We start from the raw sequence: 17600 nt of genomic DNA on the forward strand, positions 1-17600 counted from the left end.
GGACGGAGCCAGGAGCAGCACAAGCATGTGGCCAAGGCATCCTGGTTTTGAGATCTAGAAGGTGGGCCCTAATTCAGTTCTAGATATTTGATTGTCCCTCTCTGTCCCCAGAGCCCTCTGTGGTGTTTGCCAAGGAGCAGCCAGCACGCAGGGAGGTGCAGGCCAAGGCGGGGGCCAGCGCCACCCTGAGCTGTGAGGTGGCCCAGGCCCAGACAGAGGTGACGTGGTACAAGGATGGGAAGAAGCTGAGTGCGAGCTCCAAAGTGCACGTGGAGGCCAAGGGCTGCAGCAGGCGGCTGGTGGTGCAGCAGGTGGGCCAGGCGGACGCTGGGGAGTACAGCTGTGAGGCCGGGGGCCAGAAGGTGTCCTTCCACCTGGATGTCGCAGGTCAGTAATTTGGGTTCAAACTCTAGCCTTGATCGAGGGTGATGATGGGAATAGCATAGAGTTCAGACAGACTCTGGAACACTTTCATTAAACATCTCCCTTCACATGTCCCTCCTCCCGCCTGCTATTCTCATACACGTGGGTGAGGCAAGAGAATTTGGATGGGAACGTGTACATGGGAGGTTTGGATATACTTGTGCTCTGTGACTGGTGTTCCAAGCGATGGTCCCACCTAGGAGAGCTCATGCAGAGCAGTCACATAATGTGTGGTCCCCACCTGGAACAGCCCACGTGGAGCAGTGATAGAATGTCTGGTCCGCACCTGAACAAACCACGTGGAGCAGTGGTAGAATATATTGTCCCACCTTGACTAGCCCATGTGGTGCGGTGATAGGATGAATGGTCCCACCAGGATCCGCCCACATGGAGCAGTAATAGAATGTGTGGTCCCTATGGTAGAGCAGAGATAGAATGTCTCCTCCCCACCTGAACAGCCCACCTGGAGCAGTGGTAGACTATATTGTCCCAATTGGGACAGCCCAGGTGGAGTAAGGATAGAATGTATGGTCCCCACCGGGAACAGTCCAGGTGGAGCACTGGTAGAATGTGTGTCCCCCACCTGGAATAGCCCAGGAGAATCAATGACAGCATGTAAGGTCCCTGCCTGGAGCAGACCAGGTGAGCATTGATAGAACGTATGGTCCCGCCAGGAACAGCCCACGAGGAGCAGTGATAGAATGTGTGGTCTTGTATGGTGACCAACATAACATCATAAAATTAAATTAAAAAAAAAAAAGAGAATGTGTGGTCCCACCTGGAACAGACCTCATGGAGGAGTGATAGAATGTGTGATCCCACCTGGAAGAGCACTCGTGGAGGAGTGGTAGAATGTAGGGTCCTCAATAGGTCAGCCAACGTGGAGCTTGAACGCTCCATGCAGAGCAGTGATAGAATGAGTGGTCCCTATGGTGGAGCAGAGAGAATGTCTCCTCCCCACCTGAACAGCCCACCTGGAGCAGTGGTAGAATATATTGTCCCATTGGGACAGCCCAAGTGGAGTAAGGATAGAATGGGTGATCCCCACCGGGAACAGTCCAGGAGAATCAATGACAGCATGTAAGGTCCCTGCCTGGAGCAGACCAGGTGAGCATTGATAGAATGTATGGTCCCTCCAGGAACAGCCCACGTGGAGCAGTGATAGAATGTATGTTCCCTACCAGGCATGTCCCATGTAGAGCAGAGATAGAATGTCTGGTTCCCAACTGAACAGCCCACCTGGAGCAGTGGTAGAATATATTGTCCCAGCTGGGACAGCCCACGTGGAGTAGGGTTAGAATGTATGGTCCCACCTTGAACAGCCCACATGGAGCAGTGATAGAATGAATGTTCCCACCTGGAACAGCCCACATGGAGCAGTGATAGACTGTATGGTCCCTACCAGGGACAGCACACGTGGAGCAGTGGTATGATGTGTGGTCCCCACCTGGAACAGCCTATGTGGATCAGTGATAGAATGTTATGTCCCCACCAGGCACGGCCCATGTAGAGCAGAGATAGAATGTCTGGTCCCCACCTGGAACAGCCCACGGTTAGCAGTGATAGAATGTGTGGTCTTGTGTGGTGACTAACATAACATCATAAAAGTAAATTAAAAAAAAAAAAAAGAATGTGTGGTCCCACCTGGAACAGACCTCATAGAGGAGTGATAGACTCTATGGTCCATACCAGGGACAGTCCAGTTGGAGCAGTGATAGACTGTATGGTCCCACCTGGAAGAGCACTCGTGGAGGAGCGGTAGAATGTAGGGTCCTCACTAGGTCAGCCAACGTGGAGCTTGAACGCTCCATGCAGAGCAGTGAGAGAATGTATGTTCTCCCACGCACAGTGTTGATCACATGGGTCCATAGATTGTGTTACTCATTGTCAAGAAGCCAGTCGGGTTTCCAGACCACACAGCGGATGCAGAGCCTGAGAAGTTTTAGGTCCCCTGCCTCCCTCTTTGGTCTTTCTTCCCCCAGTGTTACCTTCCTAACGTACATGGTGTCTTTGATCGAGTGCATCCCTCTCTGTCCCCAGAGCCGTCTGTGGTGTTTGCCAAGGAGCAGCCAGCACGCAGGGAGGTGCAGGCCAAGGCAGGGGCCAGCGCCACCCTGAGCTGTGAGGTGGCCCAGGCCCAGACAGAGGTGACGTGGCACAAGGATGGGAAGAAGCTGAGTGCGAGCTCCAAAGTGCACGTGGAGGCCAAGGGCTGCAGCAGGCGGCTGGTGGTGCAGCAGGTGGGCCAGGCGGACGCTGGGGAGTACAGCTGTGAGGCCGGGGGCCAGAAGATGTCCTTCCACCTGGATGTCGCAGGTCAGTAATTTGGGTTCAAACTCTAGCCTTGATCGAGGGGTGATGATGGGAATAGCATAGAGTTCAGACAGACTCTGGAACACTTTCATTGAACATCTCCCTTCACATGTCCCTCCTCCCGCCTGCTATTCTCATACACGTGGCTGAGGCAAGAGAGTTTGGATGGGAACGTGTACATGGGAGGTTTGGGTATACTGGTGCTCTGTGACTGGTGTTCCAAGCGATGGTCCCCACTTAGGAGAGCTCACGCAGAGCAGTCACAGAATGTGTGGTCCCCACCTGGAACAGCCCACGGGGAGCAGTGATAGAATGTGTGATCCCACCTGGAAGAGCACTCGTGGAGGAGTGGTAGAATGTAGGGTCCTCACTAGGTCAGCCAACATGGAGCTTGAACGCTCCATGCAGAGCAGTGAGAGAATGTATGTTCTCCCACGCACAGTGTTGATCACATGGGTCCATAGATTGTGTTACTCATTGTCAAGAAGCCAGTCGGGGTTTCCAGACCACACAGCGGATGCAGAGCCTGAGAAGTTTTAGGTCCCCTGCCTCCCTCTTTGGTCTTTCTTCCCCCAGTGTTACCTTCCTAATGTACATGGTGTCTCTGATCGAGTGCATCCCTCTCTGTCCCCAGAGCCATCTGTGGTGTTTGCCAAGGAGCAGCCAGCACGCAGGGAGGTGCAGGCCAAGGCGGGGGCCAGCGCCACCCTGAGCTGTGAGGTGGCCCAGGCCCAGACAGAGGTGACGTGGCACAAGGATGGGAAGAAGCTGAGTGCGAGCTCCAAAGTGCACGTGGAGGCCAAGGGCTGCAGCAGGCGGCTGGTGGTGCAGCAGGTGGGCCAGGCGGACACTGGGGAGTACAGCTGTGAGGCCGGGGGCCAGAAGGTGTCCTTCCACCTGGACGTGGCAGGTCAGTTCTTTAGGGTACTGAATTAGCCTTGTTTGGGAACATGGGACTGATTTAGAGCCCAGATTATCTCTACTATTCTCACCATCACCTCCCATGTCACATCCTCCTACCTGCCTATTTATCTTCACATGGGAGGCTCAAGAGTGGCTTGATCGAACAGGTGTGTAAGAAGGAAGGGGACCACTTGTGTCCACCTTCAGTGGTGTTTAGCACACTGATGCTTAGTTATATGTTCCTCAAACCTGCCCAGTTTCTTTGTGGCCTGGAATTTGGGTCTGAAGTAGACCAGGTGCTTCTCACCTGGGAATATGTAAATTTCCTCCTATTGGATGGTCTGGCAGCTACCAGGTTCACTCACTCAGAACCACAGGCAGGTTATCACTGGCCAGATGTTTGGATCCCATTGATCAAGGATAAGGGGAAATTTCAACTACCCATCCATACTTGTAAATATCTCAGACTGACTTGATTATCCAAGTTTTAGATGTTCTATGAATCTCTTCCTTCCTTGCCCGTGGATAGAGAAGCCCTCTCTGCTCTTTCTGTAACAGCTAGATCCATTCCATGTTGCGATGTCTGTGTAAAGTATACAAAAGCAGAGATTGGTAGATACATGCCTGTGATACATACCTCTGAGGTATGGAATATTCCTTTTAAAGCAAATCTTTTGTATTCAGTTAAAGCATTCTTGGTCAGAATTCCCATTGGAGTCTGATATATAAATTTAGAAGTGGAGAGGAATAAATAGCTTAGGCTATATCAGCACACTTTGTTAAAGATGAGTTGCTGTAATGGCAGCCTGACTGGTAGACCAGTATTTATTTTGTAGCATTACCTAGTGATTAGTGTGTATTTGTGCTTCCTTGGCTGGTTCATAGAGAAGGCTGAGAAATGTATTCATTTTCTTTTGTTAAGAGAGTCTTAGCATTCAATAAGGATACCACATTTGACTTAGAGGTGCCACCACAAAACAGTGTGGTATCCTATCTGTATTTAGTGGTTTGTGTTGTAAAGATATAAAAAATTATGCTAGTTATCTTTGTGAAACATTATTTGAAGAGAACTTGGCAGATTATTTCATAGTAAAAATTTGGAAAGTTTAAAAATTTAATAGCAAACTACCATATCAAAACTGACATAAGGAGAAATGGAAAATTCAAATAGTCCTATAAATTTTAAAGAAATGGAACCATTAATAAAAAAAAAATATTTGCAAGGCACCTGTCAGTTAAGCATCTGATTCTTGATTTCGGCTCAGGTCATGATCTCAGGGTTGTGAGATTGAGCCCTGCATCGGGCTCTGTGCTGGGTGCGGAGCCTGCTTGAGATTTTCCCTCTCCTTTTAACTCTACCCCTCCCCCCTCTTTAAAAAAATTTTTTAAAAAGAAATATTTTCATAGAGAACAATCTAAGCTAAGTGGATCTACTGGCTAGTTATACCAAATATTCCTGGAAAGACATTATCCCATTTTCGTGAAGATTTTTCTAGAGAATAGAAAAAGGATGTACACTCTCCAACTCATTTTATGTAGATGTAGATAGCATAATATTAATGTTGAAATCTTATGAGGAAAACACGTGGAGTTAAAATTATAGGCCAAAACCTTCTGAATATCAAGGCTAAACTCTTTTTTTTTTAATTTTTATTTTATCATGTTATGTTAGTCACCATACAATACATCATTAGTTTTTGATGTAGTGATCCACAATTCATTGTTTTCTTGTAACACCTAGTGATTCTCAAACTTAACACCCAAAAAACAAATAATCAAGTCAAAAAAATGGGCAGAAGACATGAACAGACACTTCTCTGAAGAAGACATACAAATGGCTAACAAACACATGAAAGCATGTTCATCATCATTAGCCATCAGGAAATTCAAATCAAAACCACATTGAGATACCACCTTACACCAGTTAGAATGGCCAAAATGGACAGGGAAAGAAACAACAAATGTTGGACAGGTTGTGGAGAAAGGGGAACCCTCTTGCACTGTTGGTGGGAATGCAAGTTGGTCCAGCCACTTTGGAAAACAGTGTGGAGGTGCTTCAGAAAATTAAAAATAGAGCTACCCTGTGACCCAGCAATTGCACTCCTGGGTATTTACCTCAAAGACACAGATGTAGTGAAAAGAAGGGCCATATGCACCCCAATGTTCATAGCAGCAATGTCCGCAATAGCCAAACTGTGGAAAGAGCCGAGATGCCCTTCAACATGAATGGATAAAGAAGATGTGGTCCATGTATACCATGGAATATTACTCAAGGCTAAACTCTTAAACAAGATATTAGCCAACCAAGTTGTACAACATATGAGGCAGACAATGCATTATGATGGAAGTTGTAGTACAAGAGTGTCTGGTTGTTTTAACATTAGAAACATTAAAAAGGCAAAAGAATGCATGATATTAATGTATTGAAAGAGAAAAAGGGGTTATCTTAATAAATGCTGAATAAAACTATTTGATAAAATTTAATTAACATCATCCTGTAATACAAAATTATTATCATTTTATTTTATTTTATTTTATTATGTTAGTCACCATACAATACCTCATTAGTTTTTGATGTGGTGATTCCCTATTCATTGTTTGCGTATAACACCCAGTGCTCCGTACAGTACGTGCCCTCCTTAATACCCATTGCCGGGCTAACCCAATCCCCCACCCCCTTCTCCTCTAAAACCCTCAGTTTGTTTCTCAGAGTCGATTGTCTCTCATGGTTCATCTCCCCCTCCGATTTACCCCCCTTCATTTTTCCCTTCCTTCTCCTAATGTCCTCCATGCTATTCCTTATGTTCCACAAATAAGTGAAACCACATGATAATTGACTTTCTCTGCTTGACTTATTTCACTTAGCATAATCTCCTCCAGTCCCATCCATGTTGATGTAAATGTTGGGTATTCATCCTTTCTGATGGCTGAGTAATATGCCATTGTATATTTGGACCACATTTTCTTTTCTTTTCTTTTTTTTAAGATTTTATTTACTTATTTGACAGAGAGAGACACAGTGAGAGAGGGAACACAAGCAGGGGGAGCGGGAGAGGGAGAAGCAGGCTTCCTGTGGAGCAGGAAGCCGGATGCAGCGCTCGATCCCAGGACCCTGGGATCACGACCTGAGCCGAAGGCAGACGCTCAATGACTGAGCCACCCAGGCATCCCTGGACCACATTTTCTTTATCCATTTGTCTTGTAATACAAAATTATTAACTAACTATAAATAAAGGGGCTCTTCTGTAATTTGGAAAACAGTAGTACAGGAAACACCAGCTAACATCACACTTAACAATTAGCCAAGATGTGGAAAGAGCTCAGCTGTCCATCGACAGAGGAATGGATAAAGAAGAGGTGGACATACATACAATGGAATATTACTCAGCAATCAAAAAAAGTGAAATCTTACCATTAGCAACGACATGGATGGAACTAGAGGGTATTATGCTAAGTGAAATAAGTTAGTCAGAGAAAGACAAATATCATATTATTTTTCTCATACGTGGAATTTAAGATACAAAACAGAGGAGTATAGGGGAAGGGAGGGAAAAATAAAATACGACGTAAACCGAGAGGGAGGCAAACCATGAAAGACTCTTAACTCTAGGGAAACAAACTGCTGGTTGCTGGAGGGGATGTGGGTGGGGGAAGGGCGTAACAGGGTGATGGGCATTAAGGAGGGCACATGAGGTGATGAGCCCTGGGTGTTATATGCAACTGATGAATCACTAAATTATATCCCTGAAACTAATGTAAAAAAAAAATGGAAGACCTGACTTTGTGATTGGAAACGAGGTAAGGAGGCTTTCTGTCTAACAATGGGCAGCACAATAAGGAGGAGAATAAGATAAAGGTACAAAATAAAGGAAATAAGTGGAATTTATTTTAATTTTTCTTTCAGTATTTTATTTAAATTCCAGTTAGTTAACATATAGTGCAGTATTGGTTTCAGATGCTAATGGCCAAACACATCAGAAAATGCGCATCACTTTGTCAGTCTTCAGAGCAAAGCCAAAGACAGCCACAGGCACTTACGGCTTCACTCCCACTGGGTTGCCGACAGTTGACAACACAGTGGGCATGAGTGTGGAGTGGAGGAACTCCTCTGCACACTTGTGGAAAGCCTGCGTCACCTGGGAAGGCTGAGGTGTGCATGCGTCGTGACCCCACCGATCGTCTCCTAGAGGAGTGTGTGTGTGGTGAGGTCTTACGGCATCCCCATCTGGAGCAGCACGGAGCTGTGGTGGGTGGTGTAGATGGATTGTGGCTACCCATTGCTGAGGGAGCTTCTCCAGGCCACACAGCTGGTGCAGAACCTGGGGAAGTTTCTGTCCCCCTGCCTCTCCATTTGGGCTCCTTTCACCAGTGCTGCCTTCCTGACTTACAAGGTGACTCTGACCCTGTGTGTCCTTCCCTGTTCCCAGAACCTGCAATGGTGTTTGCCAAGGAGCAGCCAGCACGCAGGGAGGTGCAGGCCAAGGCGGGGGCCAGCGCCACCCTGAGCTGTGAGGTGGCCCAGGCCCAGACAGAGGTGACGTGGCACAAGGATGGGAAGAAGCTGAGTGCGAGCTCCAAAGTGCACGTGGAGGCCAAGGGCTGCAGCAGGCGGCTGGTGGTGCAGCAGGTGGGCCAGGCGGACGCTGGGGAGTACAGCTGTGAGGCCGGGGGCCAGAAGGTGTCCTTCCGCCTGGACGTGGCAGGTCAGTTCCTTCTGGTACTAACTTAGTCTTGTTTGGAGGTAATGAAGCAATTGCATTCCAGACCCCACAGGCTCTGAGTCTCCTTCCATTCGTCTTCACCCTTTCACCTCTGCCATCCTGGCCTTCTAATTTCATAGGCAGGGCTAGACCAGTGGACGTTTAATGAGAAGGGTGTGTAGAGCGATAGGGGCCATTTTTGGGGCCCTGAGTGGTGCTTTCACGTCATAATGCTTACTTATGCATCTGAACACCTGCACAGAGCACTCCCAGAGTTCCTTGGTGCCCAGGACTATGGCTGTGCATCACGCTCGGGTGCTGAAGTAGACTAAGCATCTCACACCTTGGTTATCTGACTGTGCTTTTTTGATTGCCCCAGATGCCCTGTTCAGGAGTGTATCGGGTTCTTGCTAGTGAAGAACCTGATTTCTTTAAATCAGGATAGGGGAAGTTTTGACCATATAATCATACTTGGAAATATTTCAACTAAACTTTGAATTATGATGTTTTAGTTGTTTTTAGGACACTTTTGCACATGGATATATGCTCTCTGTGCACCTCAATGCAGGGATAGTTACCAGATCAAGGGAACAAAATAAAACAGAAACAGATTCTTACATAAATGGAGTCCTGCCAACCCCCAGGTGTTTTTTGTTTTGTTTTGTTTTGTTTTTACTGCAGGGTCTATGCAAGGAGTAGAGAAAGGTTGTTGTTTTCATAAATAGTGCTTGTGTCACTTAACCATATGGAAAAAAATAAATTGTACTGGGAATTCACACAACATAAAAAAATCAACTCCTGGTGTGTTGGAGACCTCAGCATAAAAGCTAAAATCGTAAAACCCTCCAATGACAGCACAGTTTTTTAAAGAGTTAGTAAAGAAAGATTTCTTCAACAGAACACAAATACCCTAAATGCAAGGGGACAAGATAGACCTATGTGACTACATTAAAGCCAAAATTTCATTCATCAGAAGAGGCCATGAGAGAGTGAAAGGCAAGTCACAGAGTTGGGAAAGGAACTTTAAAACACATAGTTGTCATTTTTTAACATTTAAATATGTGAAGAGTGTCTTAAAATGAATAGAGAGAAGACAGTACCATTGGTGTATGAGCAAACACACGAAGAGTGTCACCACCGACGAGCAAACAGTTATGGCCAGCCTAGTAATATTGGGGAAGGTGCGCAGCCTCATGAATCAGCAGACAGTGGCAATCGGGGGAAGAACAATGACTCCCACCAGACAGCCACCAGTTGACAATACTAAGATAGGAAACGGCTTGGCGTCTCAGGAGCTTTGTAGACTAGAGGTAGAAAAATTACCTTCAAACCATACAGAAAAGATCTGATGTCCTCTAGAAAAGGAGAGAAATACATGTATCATGACCCCACAGAGTCCACATACATGGGAAGTTTCTCAGACTCCCCACCTGGAACAGCCCACGTGGAGCAGTGATAGAGTGTGTAGATAAATTGTGTTAGTTGTTGCTGAGAAAGTGGTAGGACTTCTTCAGACCACACAGCTGGTAGAGAGCCTGGAAAGAGTTCCAGTCCCCCCTCCTCCCTGTTTAGGCCTATTTTCCCAGGGCTGTATTCTTTTTTAAAATTTAAATTCAACTAATTAACATATAACGTATTATTAGTTTCAGAGGTAGAGTTCAGTGATTCGTCAGTTGTATATAACACCCAGTACTCATTACAGCCTGTGCCCTCCTTAATGCCCATCATCCAGTTATCCCATCTCCCCTCCCACCTCCCCTCCAGCAACTAGCAGTTTGTTTCCCTAAAGTTAAGAGTCGCTTATGGTTTGTCTCCTTCTCTGATATTGTCTTGCTTTATTTTTCCCTCCCTTCCTGTATGCTCCTTGGTTTTTGTTTCTTAAACTCCACATATGAGTGAAATCATATGATAATTGTATTTCTCTGATTGAGTTATTTCACTTATCATAATACCCTGTAGTTCCATCCACGTTGTTGCAAATGCAAGATTTCATTTTTTTGATGGCTGAGTAATATTTCATTGTATATATATACCACATCTTTATCCATTCATCTGTCAATCCCAGGGCTGTATTTTTGACCTACATGGTATCTTTGACCCCATGCATCCTTCCCTGTCCCCAGAGCCTGCAGCTGTGTTTGCCAAGGAGCAGCCAGCACGCAGTGAGCTGCAGGCCAAGGCGGGGGCCAGCGCCACCCTGAGCTGTGAGGTGGCCCAGGACAAGACGGAGGTGACATGGTACAAGGATGGGAAGAAGCTGAGTGCGAGCTCCAAAGTGCACGTGGAGGCCGAGGGCTGCAGCAGGCGGCTGGTGGTGCAGCAGGTGGGCCAGGCGGACGCTGGGGAGTACAGCTGTGAGGCTGGAGGCCAGAAGGTGTCCTTCCACCTGGATGTCACAGGTCAGCGCTTTGGAGGTAACAGTTAGGTGGAACAGGTTTATACCCAAGCCAGACTGTGTTGCTCTTTCAATTAGACTTTGTCCCTTGACATCACCCACCCACCCAGCCACCTCCCCTTTCCGCATCCAAGGTGGGACCAAGGGAGCATGGCTAGAGGGAGTGTACAGGAGGGAGAGACTCTTCTTATACACCTCGAGGTATGTTTCCACGTAGCAGTGCTGGTCACATTTTCCCAGCACCTGCTCAAAACCCACTGATGGATCTGGGTATCTGGGAGTCGAGATCTCCCTGATACGTGGGCTTAGGTAGACCAGACGTCTCTCCCCTGGGGTTGTTGGGGAAGGTCACCTGTCTCTTCCCCAAGTGCACCTGAGAGTTCCTGCTAGCAAGATATGTTTGTCTTCACTGAACCAGGGAGAGGGGACATCTGGGCCACATGATCACACCTGGAGTTTTCTTAGGACTGTGCTTTGAGTTCTCACAGTTTTAGGTGTTTGGGACACTCTTCGACATTTTCACAGGGTTATAAAAGCTCTCTCTGCACCCATATGTGGACAAGTCTAGATCCGTATTTTGTTGCAGCACCCTGTGCAGATAACACAGAGAGCAGAGGACTGGTGTGTATGTGCCCCTGACACACACCTGTGATGTTGGAATCCTCGTTTCAAAGCACATCTTATTTTCACTTTGTCATAAGTTAGTGTCTTGCCTCTGAATTCTGCTTGCAGTTAGACTTACACATTTACAGATGGGATGTACTCAGTAGCATATTGCATAGCAACATTAACTCCATTAAAGGAGTTGTGAAGACGCAGCCACTGACAAGTAAGTCAGATTTTATTTCCGGCATTTTCTGCTGATTAGCGTGCATCTGTTCTGCCCTAGCTAATCACTAAAGAACCTGAGAACCAGCTTTATATTCCTTTTGTGCAATTCAGACAGGTTACACGTTCGATTCCTAGTTGCCAGCCCATAACATGTTGGTATTACATCGGGAATTAATGGTTTTTGAGTGTATATAGATGTTACAAACTCTATGTGTATTTGTGATGTGATTATCTGAGAATATGACATACTATTATGTAAGTCAATTTGGAGAGTTATGACAAATTGATCAAGAAAACTACATCACAACTCATAGGAGGACAAACAGAAAATTTAAATAGTCCTATAACCTTATAAGGGAGAGGAAACTAATAAATAATCTTGTCACAGAATACTATTCAAGACCAGTGGCTCTACTCTTAAATATTTTGGGGTAGAAACCCTCCTGCACTGAGGGACAACATTCCCTAAGCTATCATATGGTAAACTCTGAATCATTTAGAAATGTTGAGGTATGTACGCATCATGACCACACCGATCATAAGTACAAAAGTCTTTCACAGATTCCCCACTGGAACATCCCACATGGAGCAGTGATAGACTGTATGGTCCGACCTGGAACAGCCCATGTGGAGCAGAGATAGAATGTCTGGTCCCCACCTGGGTCAGCCCATGAGAAGCAGTGATATAATGTCTGATCCCGACCTGGAACAGCACTTGAAGAGCATTGGTAGAATGTCTCGTCCCCAGCAAAACAGCCCAGGTGGAGCAGTGGTAGAATATATTATCCCACCTGGAACAGCACAGGTGGAGTGAGGTTAAAATGGATGGTCCCACGTGGAACAGCCTCTGTGGTGCAGTGATTAGATATGTGGTCCCCACCTAGAACAGCCCAAGTGTAGCAGTCATAGAATGAATTGTCCCACCTGGAACAGCCCAGGTAGAGCAGTGATATAATGTCTGGTCCCCACCTGAACAGCCCACCTGGATCAGTGGTAGAATATATTGTCCCAGCTGAGAGAGCCCACATGGAGTAAGGATAGCATGTATGGTCCCTACCACGTACAGCCCACCTTGAGCAGTGATAGACTGTATGGTCCCACCTGGAACAGCCCACATGGAGCAGCGATAGAATGTGTGGTCCTATATGATGACTAACATAACATAATAAAATAAAATTAAAAAAAAAGTGTGGTCCCATCTGGAACAGCCACATGGAGCAATGGTATGATGTGTGGCCCCCACCTGGGACAGCCCAGGTGGAGCAGTGAGTGTATGTATGGTCCCACCTTGAAGAGCCCACGTGGAGGAGTGATAGAAGGTGTGGTCCTGTATGGAGACTAATGTAACATAATAATAATAATAAAAAAAAGAATGTGTGGTCCCACCTGGAACAGACCTCATGGAGGAGCAGTAGAATGTAGGGTCCTCACTAGGTCAGCCAACATGGAACTTGAACACTCCATGCAGAGCAGTGAGAGAATGTATGTTCTCCCACGCACAGTGTTGATCACATGGGTCCATAGATTGTGTTACTCATTGTCAAGAAGCCAGTCGGGGTTTCCAGACCACACAGCGGATGCAGAGCCTGAGAAGTTTTAGGTCCCCTGCCTCCCTCTTTGGTCTTTCTTCCCCCAGTGTTACCTTCCTAATGTACATGGTGTCTTTGATCGAGTGCATCCCTCTCTGTCCCCAGAGCCATCTGTGGTGTTTGCCAAGGAGCAGCCAGCACGCAGGGAGGTGCAGGCCAAGGTGGGGGCCAGCGCCACCCTGAGCTGTGAGGTGGCCCAGGCCCAGACAGAGGTGACGTGGCACAAGGATGGGAAGAAGCTGAGCGCGAGCTCCAAAGTGCACGTGGAGGCCAAGGGCTGCAGCAGGCGGCTGGTGGTGCAGCAGGTGGGCCAGGCGGACGCTGGGGAGTACAGCTGTGAGGCCGGGGGCCAGAAGGTGTCCTTCCGCCTGGACGTGGCAGGTCAGTAATTTGGGTTCAAACTCTAGCCTTGATCGAGGGGTGATGATGGGAATAGCATAGAGTTCAGACAGACTCTGGAACACTTTCATTAAACATCTCCCTTCACATGTCCCTCCTCCCGCCTGCTATTCTCATACACGTGGCTGAGGCAAGAGAGTTTGGATGGGAATGTGTACATGGGAGGTTTGGGTATACTTGTGCTCTGTGACTGGTGTTCCAAGCGATGGTCCCACCTAGGAGAGCTCACGCAGAGCAGTCACATAATGTGTGGTCCCCTCCTGGAACAGCTCACGTGGAGCAATGATAGAATTTGTGGTCCCCACCTGGAACAGCTTACGTAGATCAGTGATAGAATGTATGGTCCCCACCTGAACAGCCCACCTGGAGCAGTGGTAGATGGTATGGTCCCACCTGGAACAGCCCACGGGGAGCAGTGATAGAATATATTGTCCCAACTGGGACAGCCCACGTGGAGTAAGGATAGAACGTATGGTCCCACCTGGAACAGCCACAAGGAGCAGTGATAGAATGTGTGGTCTCCACCTTAAACAGCCCACCTGGAACAGTGGTAGAATATATGGTCCCAGTTGGGATAGCCCACGTGGAGTAAGGATAGAATGTGTGATCCCCACCAGGGACAGCTCAGGTGGAGCAGTGATAGACTGTATGGTCCCACCTGGAAGAGCACTCGTGGAGGAGTGGTAGAATGTAGGGTCCTCACTAGGTCAGCCAACGTGGAGCTTGAACGCTCCATGCAGAGCAGTGAGAGAATGTATGTTCTCCCACGCACGGTGTTGATCACATGGGTCCATAGATTGTGTTACTCATTGTCAAGAAGCCAGTCGGGGTTTCCAGACCACACAGCGGATGCAGAGCCTGAGAAGTTTTAGGTCCCCTGCCGCCCTCTTTAGTCTTTCTTCCCCCAGTGTTACCTTCCTAACGTACATGGTGTCTTTGATCGAGTGCATCCCTCTCTGTCCCCAGAGCCGTCTGTGGTGTTTGCCAAGGAGCAGCCAGCACGCAGGGAGGTGCAGACCAAGGCGGGGGCCAGCGCCACCCTGAGCTGTGAGGTGGCCCAGGCCCAGACAGAGGTGACGTGGCACAAGGATGGGAAGAAGCTGAGTGCGAGCTCCAAAGTGCACGTGGAGGCCAAGGGCTGCAGCAGGCGGCTGGTGGTGCAGCAGGTGGGCCAGGCGGATGCTGGGGAGTACAGCTGTGAGGCCGGGGGCCAGAAGGTGTCCTTCCACCTGGACGTGGCAGGTCAGTAATTTGGGTTCAAACTCTAGCCTTGATCGAGGGGTGATGATGGGAATAGCATAGAGTTCAGACAGACTCTGGAACACTTTCATTAAACATCTCCCTTCACATGTCCCTCCTCCCGCCTGCTATTCTCATACACGTGGCTGAGGCAAGAGAGTTTGGATGGGAACGTGTACATGGGAGGTTTGGGTATACTTGTGCTCTGTGACTGGTGTTCCAAGCGATGGTCCCACCTAGGAGAGCTCACGCAGAGCAGTCACAGAATGTGTGGTCCCCACCTGGCACAGCCCACGGGGAGCAGTGATAGAATATATTGTCCCAATTGGGACAGCCCACATGGAGCACTGATGGAATGTGTGATCCCACCTGGAAGAGCACTCCTGGAGGAGCGGTAGAATGTAGGGTCCTCACTAGGTCAGCCAACGTGGAGCTTGAACGCTCCATGCAGAGCAGTGATAGAATGAGTGGTCCCTATGGTGGAGCAGAGAGAATGTCTCCTCCCCACCTGAACAGCCCACCTGGAGCAGTGGTAGAATATATTGTCCCATTGGGACAGCCCAAGTGGAGTAAGGATAGAATGGGTGATCCCCACCGGGAACAGTCCAGGAGAATCAATGACAGCATGTAAGGTCCCTGCCTGGAGCAGACCAGGTGAGCATTGATAGAATGTATGGTCCCTCCAGGAACAGCCCACGTGGAGCAGTGATAGAATGTATGTTCCCTACCAGGCATGTCCCATGTAGAGCAGAGATAGAATGTCTGGTTCCCAAGTGAACAGCCCACCTGGAGCAGTGGTAGAATATATTGTCCCAATTGGGACAGCCCACATGGAGCACTGATGGAATGTGTGGTCCCCACCTGGAACAGCTGATGTAGATCAGTGATAGAATGAATGGTCCCACCTAAACAGCCCACCTGGAGCTGTGGTAAAATATTTCGTCTCAGCTGGGACAGCCCATGTTGAGCAGTGATAGAATGTATGGTCCCTACCAGGGACAGCACACGTGGAGCAGTGGTTCGATGTGCGGTCGCCACCTGGAAGGGGCCAGGTGGAGCAGAGATAGAATGTCTCCCCACCAGAAGAGCCCATCTGGAGCAGTGGTAGAGTATATTGTCCCAATTGGGACAGCCCACGTGGAGTAAGGATAGAACGTATGGTCCCACCTGGAACAGCCCACGAGGAGCAGTGATAGTGTGTGTGGTCTCCACCTTAAACAGCCCACCTGGAGCAGTGGTAGAATATATTTCCTAATTGAGACAGCCCACGTGGAGTAAGGATAGAATATATGGTCCCACCTGAACAGCCCAGGTGGAGCAGTGATAGAATGAATAGTCCCTCCTGGAACAGCCCACGAGGAGCAGTGGTATGATGTGTGGTCGCCACCTGGAGCAGGCCAGGTGGAGCAGAGATAGAATGTCTCCCCACCAGAAGAGCCCACCTGGAGCAGTGGTAGAATATATTGTCCCAACTGGGACAGCCCACATGGAGTAAGGATAGAATGTATGGTCCCACCTGGAACAGCCCACGTGGAGCAATGATAGAATTTGTGGTCCCCACCTGGAACAGCTTACATAGATCAGTGATAGAATGTATGGTCCCTACCAGGGACAGCACACGTGGAGCAGTGGTTCGATGTGCGGTCGCCACCTGGAAGGGGCCAGGTGGAGCAGAGATAGAATGTCTCCCCACCAGAAGAGCCCATCTGGAGCAGTGGTAGAGTATATTGTCCCAATTGGGACAGCCCACGTGGAGTAAGGATAGAACGTATGGTCCCACCTGGAACAGCCACAAGGAGCAGTGATAGAATGTGTGGTCTCCACCTTAAACAGCCCACCTGGAACAGTGGTAGAATATATGGTCCCAGTTGGGATAGCCCACGTGGAGTAAGGATAGAATGTGTGATCCCCACCAGGGACAGCTCAGGTGGAGCAGTGATAGACTGTATGGTCCCACCTGGAAGAGCACTCGTGGAGGAGTGGTAGAATGTAGGGTCCTCACTAGGTCAGCCAACGTGGAGCTTGAACGCTCCATGCAGAGCAGTGAGAGAATGTATGTTCTCCCACGCACGGTGTTGATCACATGGGTCCATAGATTGTGTTACTCATTGTCAAGAAGCCAGTCGGGGTTTCCAGACCACACAGCGGATGCAGAGCCTGAGAAGTTTTAGGTCCCCTGCCTCCCTCTTTGGTCTTTCTTCCCCCAGTGTTACCTTCCTAACGTACATGGTGTCTTTGATCATGTGCATCCCTCTCTGTCCCCAGAGCCGTCTGTGGTGTTTGCCAAGGAGCAGCCAGCACACAGGGAGGTGCAGGCCAAGGCGGGGGCCAGCGCCACCCTGAGCTGTGAGGTGGCCCAGGCCCAGACAGAGGTGACGTGGCACAAGGATGGGAAGAAGCTGAGTGCGAGCTCCAAAGTGCACGTGGAGGCCAAGGGCTGCAGCAGGCGGCTGGTGGTGCAGCAGGTGGGCCAGGCGGACGCTGGGGAGTACAGCTGTGAGGCCGGGGGCCAGAAGGTGTCCTTCCACCTGGACGTGGCAGGTGCGTGTCAGCTTGGGCAGAGGGGATAAGCTCCTGAGAAATCAGGAAATGAGCCCTCTTGGACAGGGTGGGGGACAGGTGTGTGTTATACCCGTGTTGGGTTCTCTGTTGATCTGCCCAGCCCAGGGCTCTGTCCTCTGCCCAGGTCCTTGGATTGGAGAACACTCACCGCAGCCCTTCTTGTGGGTTGTTCTGGGCATCTGTGTCCCCAGGCTTCTCCCTTATATGCCACATCCCCACTTCAACTAGCATGGAACCTGCCACTGA

General features: G+C 48.7%; 1 protein-coding gene across 12 annotated transcripts in view; it reads left to right on the plus strand.

Moving 5' to 3' along the window:
- Positions 1-17600, plus strand: part of OBSCN (obscurin, cytoskeletal calmodulin and titin-interacting RhoGEF) — a 131099-nt gene that overhangs the window by 30185 nt on the left and 83314 nt on the right. For 9 of the 12 annotated variants that reach the window (XM_064595676.1, XM_064595678.1, XM_064595677.1 and 6 more), the window contains exons 11-18: positions 112-387; positions 2464-2739; positions 3371-3646; positions 8067-8342; positions 10463-10738; positions 13260-13535; positions 14520-14795; positions 17058-17333. In XM_064595676.1, coding sequence (XP_064451746.1) covers positions 112-387; positions 2464-2739; positions 3371-3646; positions 8067-8342; positions 10463-10738; positions 13260-13535; positions 14520-14795; positions 17058-17333 — 2208 coding nt within the window. The remainder of the gene's footprint in view (positions 1-111; positions 388-2463; positions 2740-3370; positions 3647-8066; positions 8343-10462; positions 10739-13259; positions 13536-14519; positions 14796-17057; positions 17334-17600) is intronic. The other 3 variants (XM_064595680.1, XM_064595687.1, XM_064595682.1) reach the window with 2 other exon arrangements.

Source organism: Mirounga angustirostris, unplaced genomic scaffold (genome assembly GCF_029215605.1).
Source record: "Mirounga angustirostris isolate CCGP_5_RB_7025 unplaced genomic scaffold, mMirAng1.0.hap1 SCAF_7, whole genome shotgun sequence".
NCBI lineage: Eukaryota > Metazoa > Chordata > Mammalia > Carnivora > Phocidae > Mirounga > Mirounga angustirostris.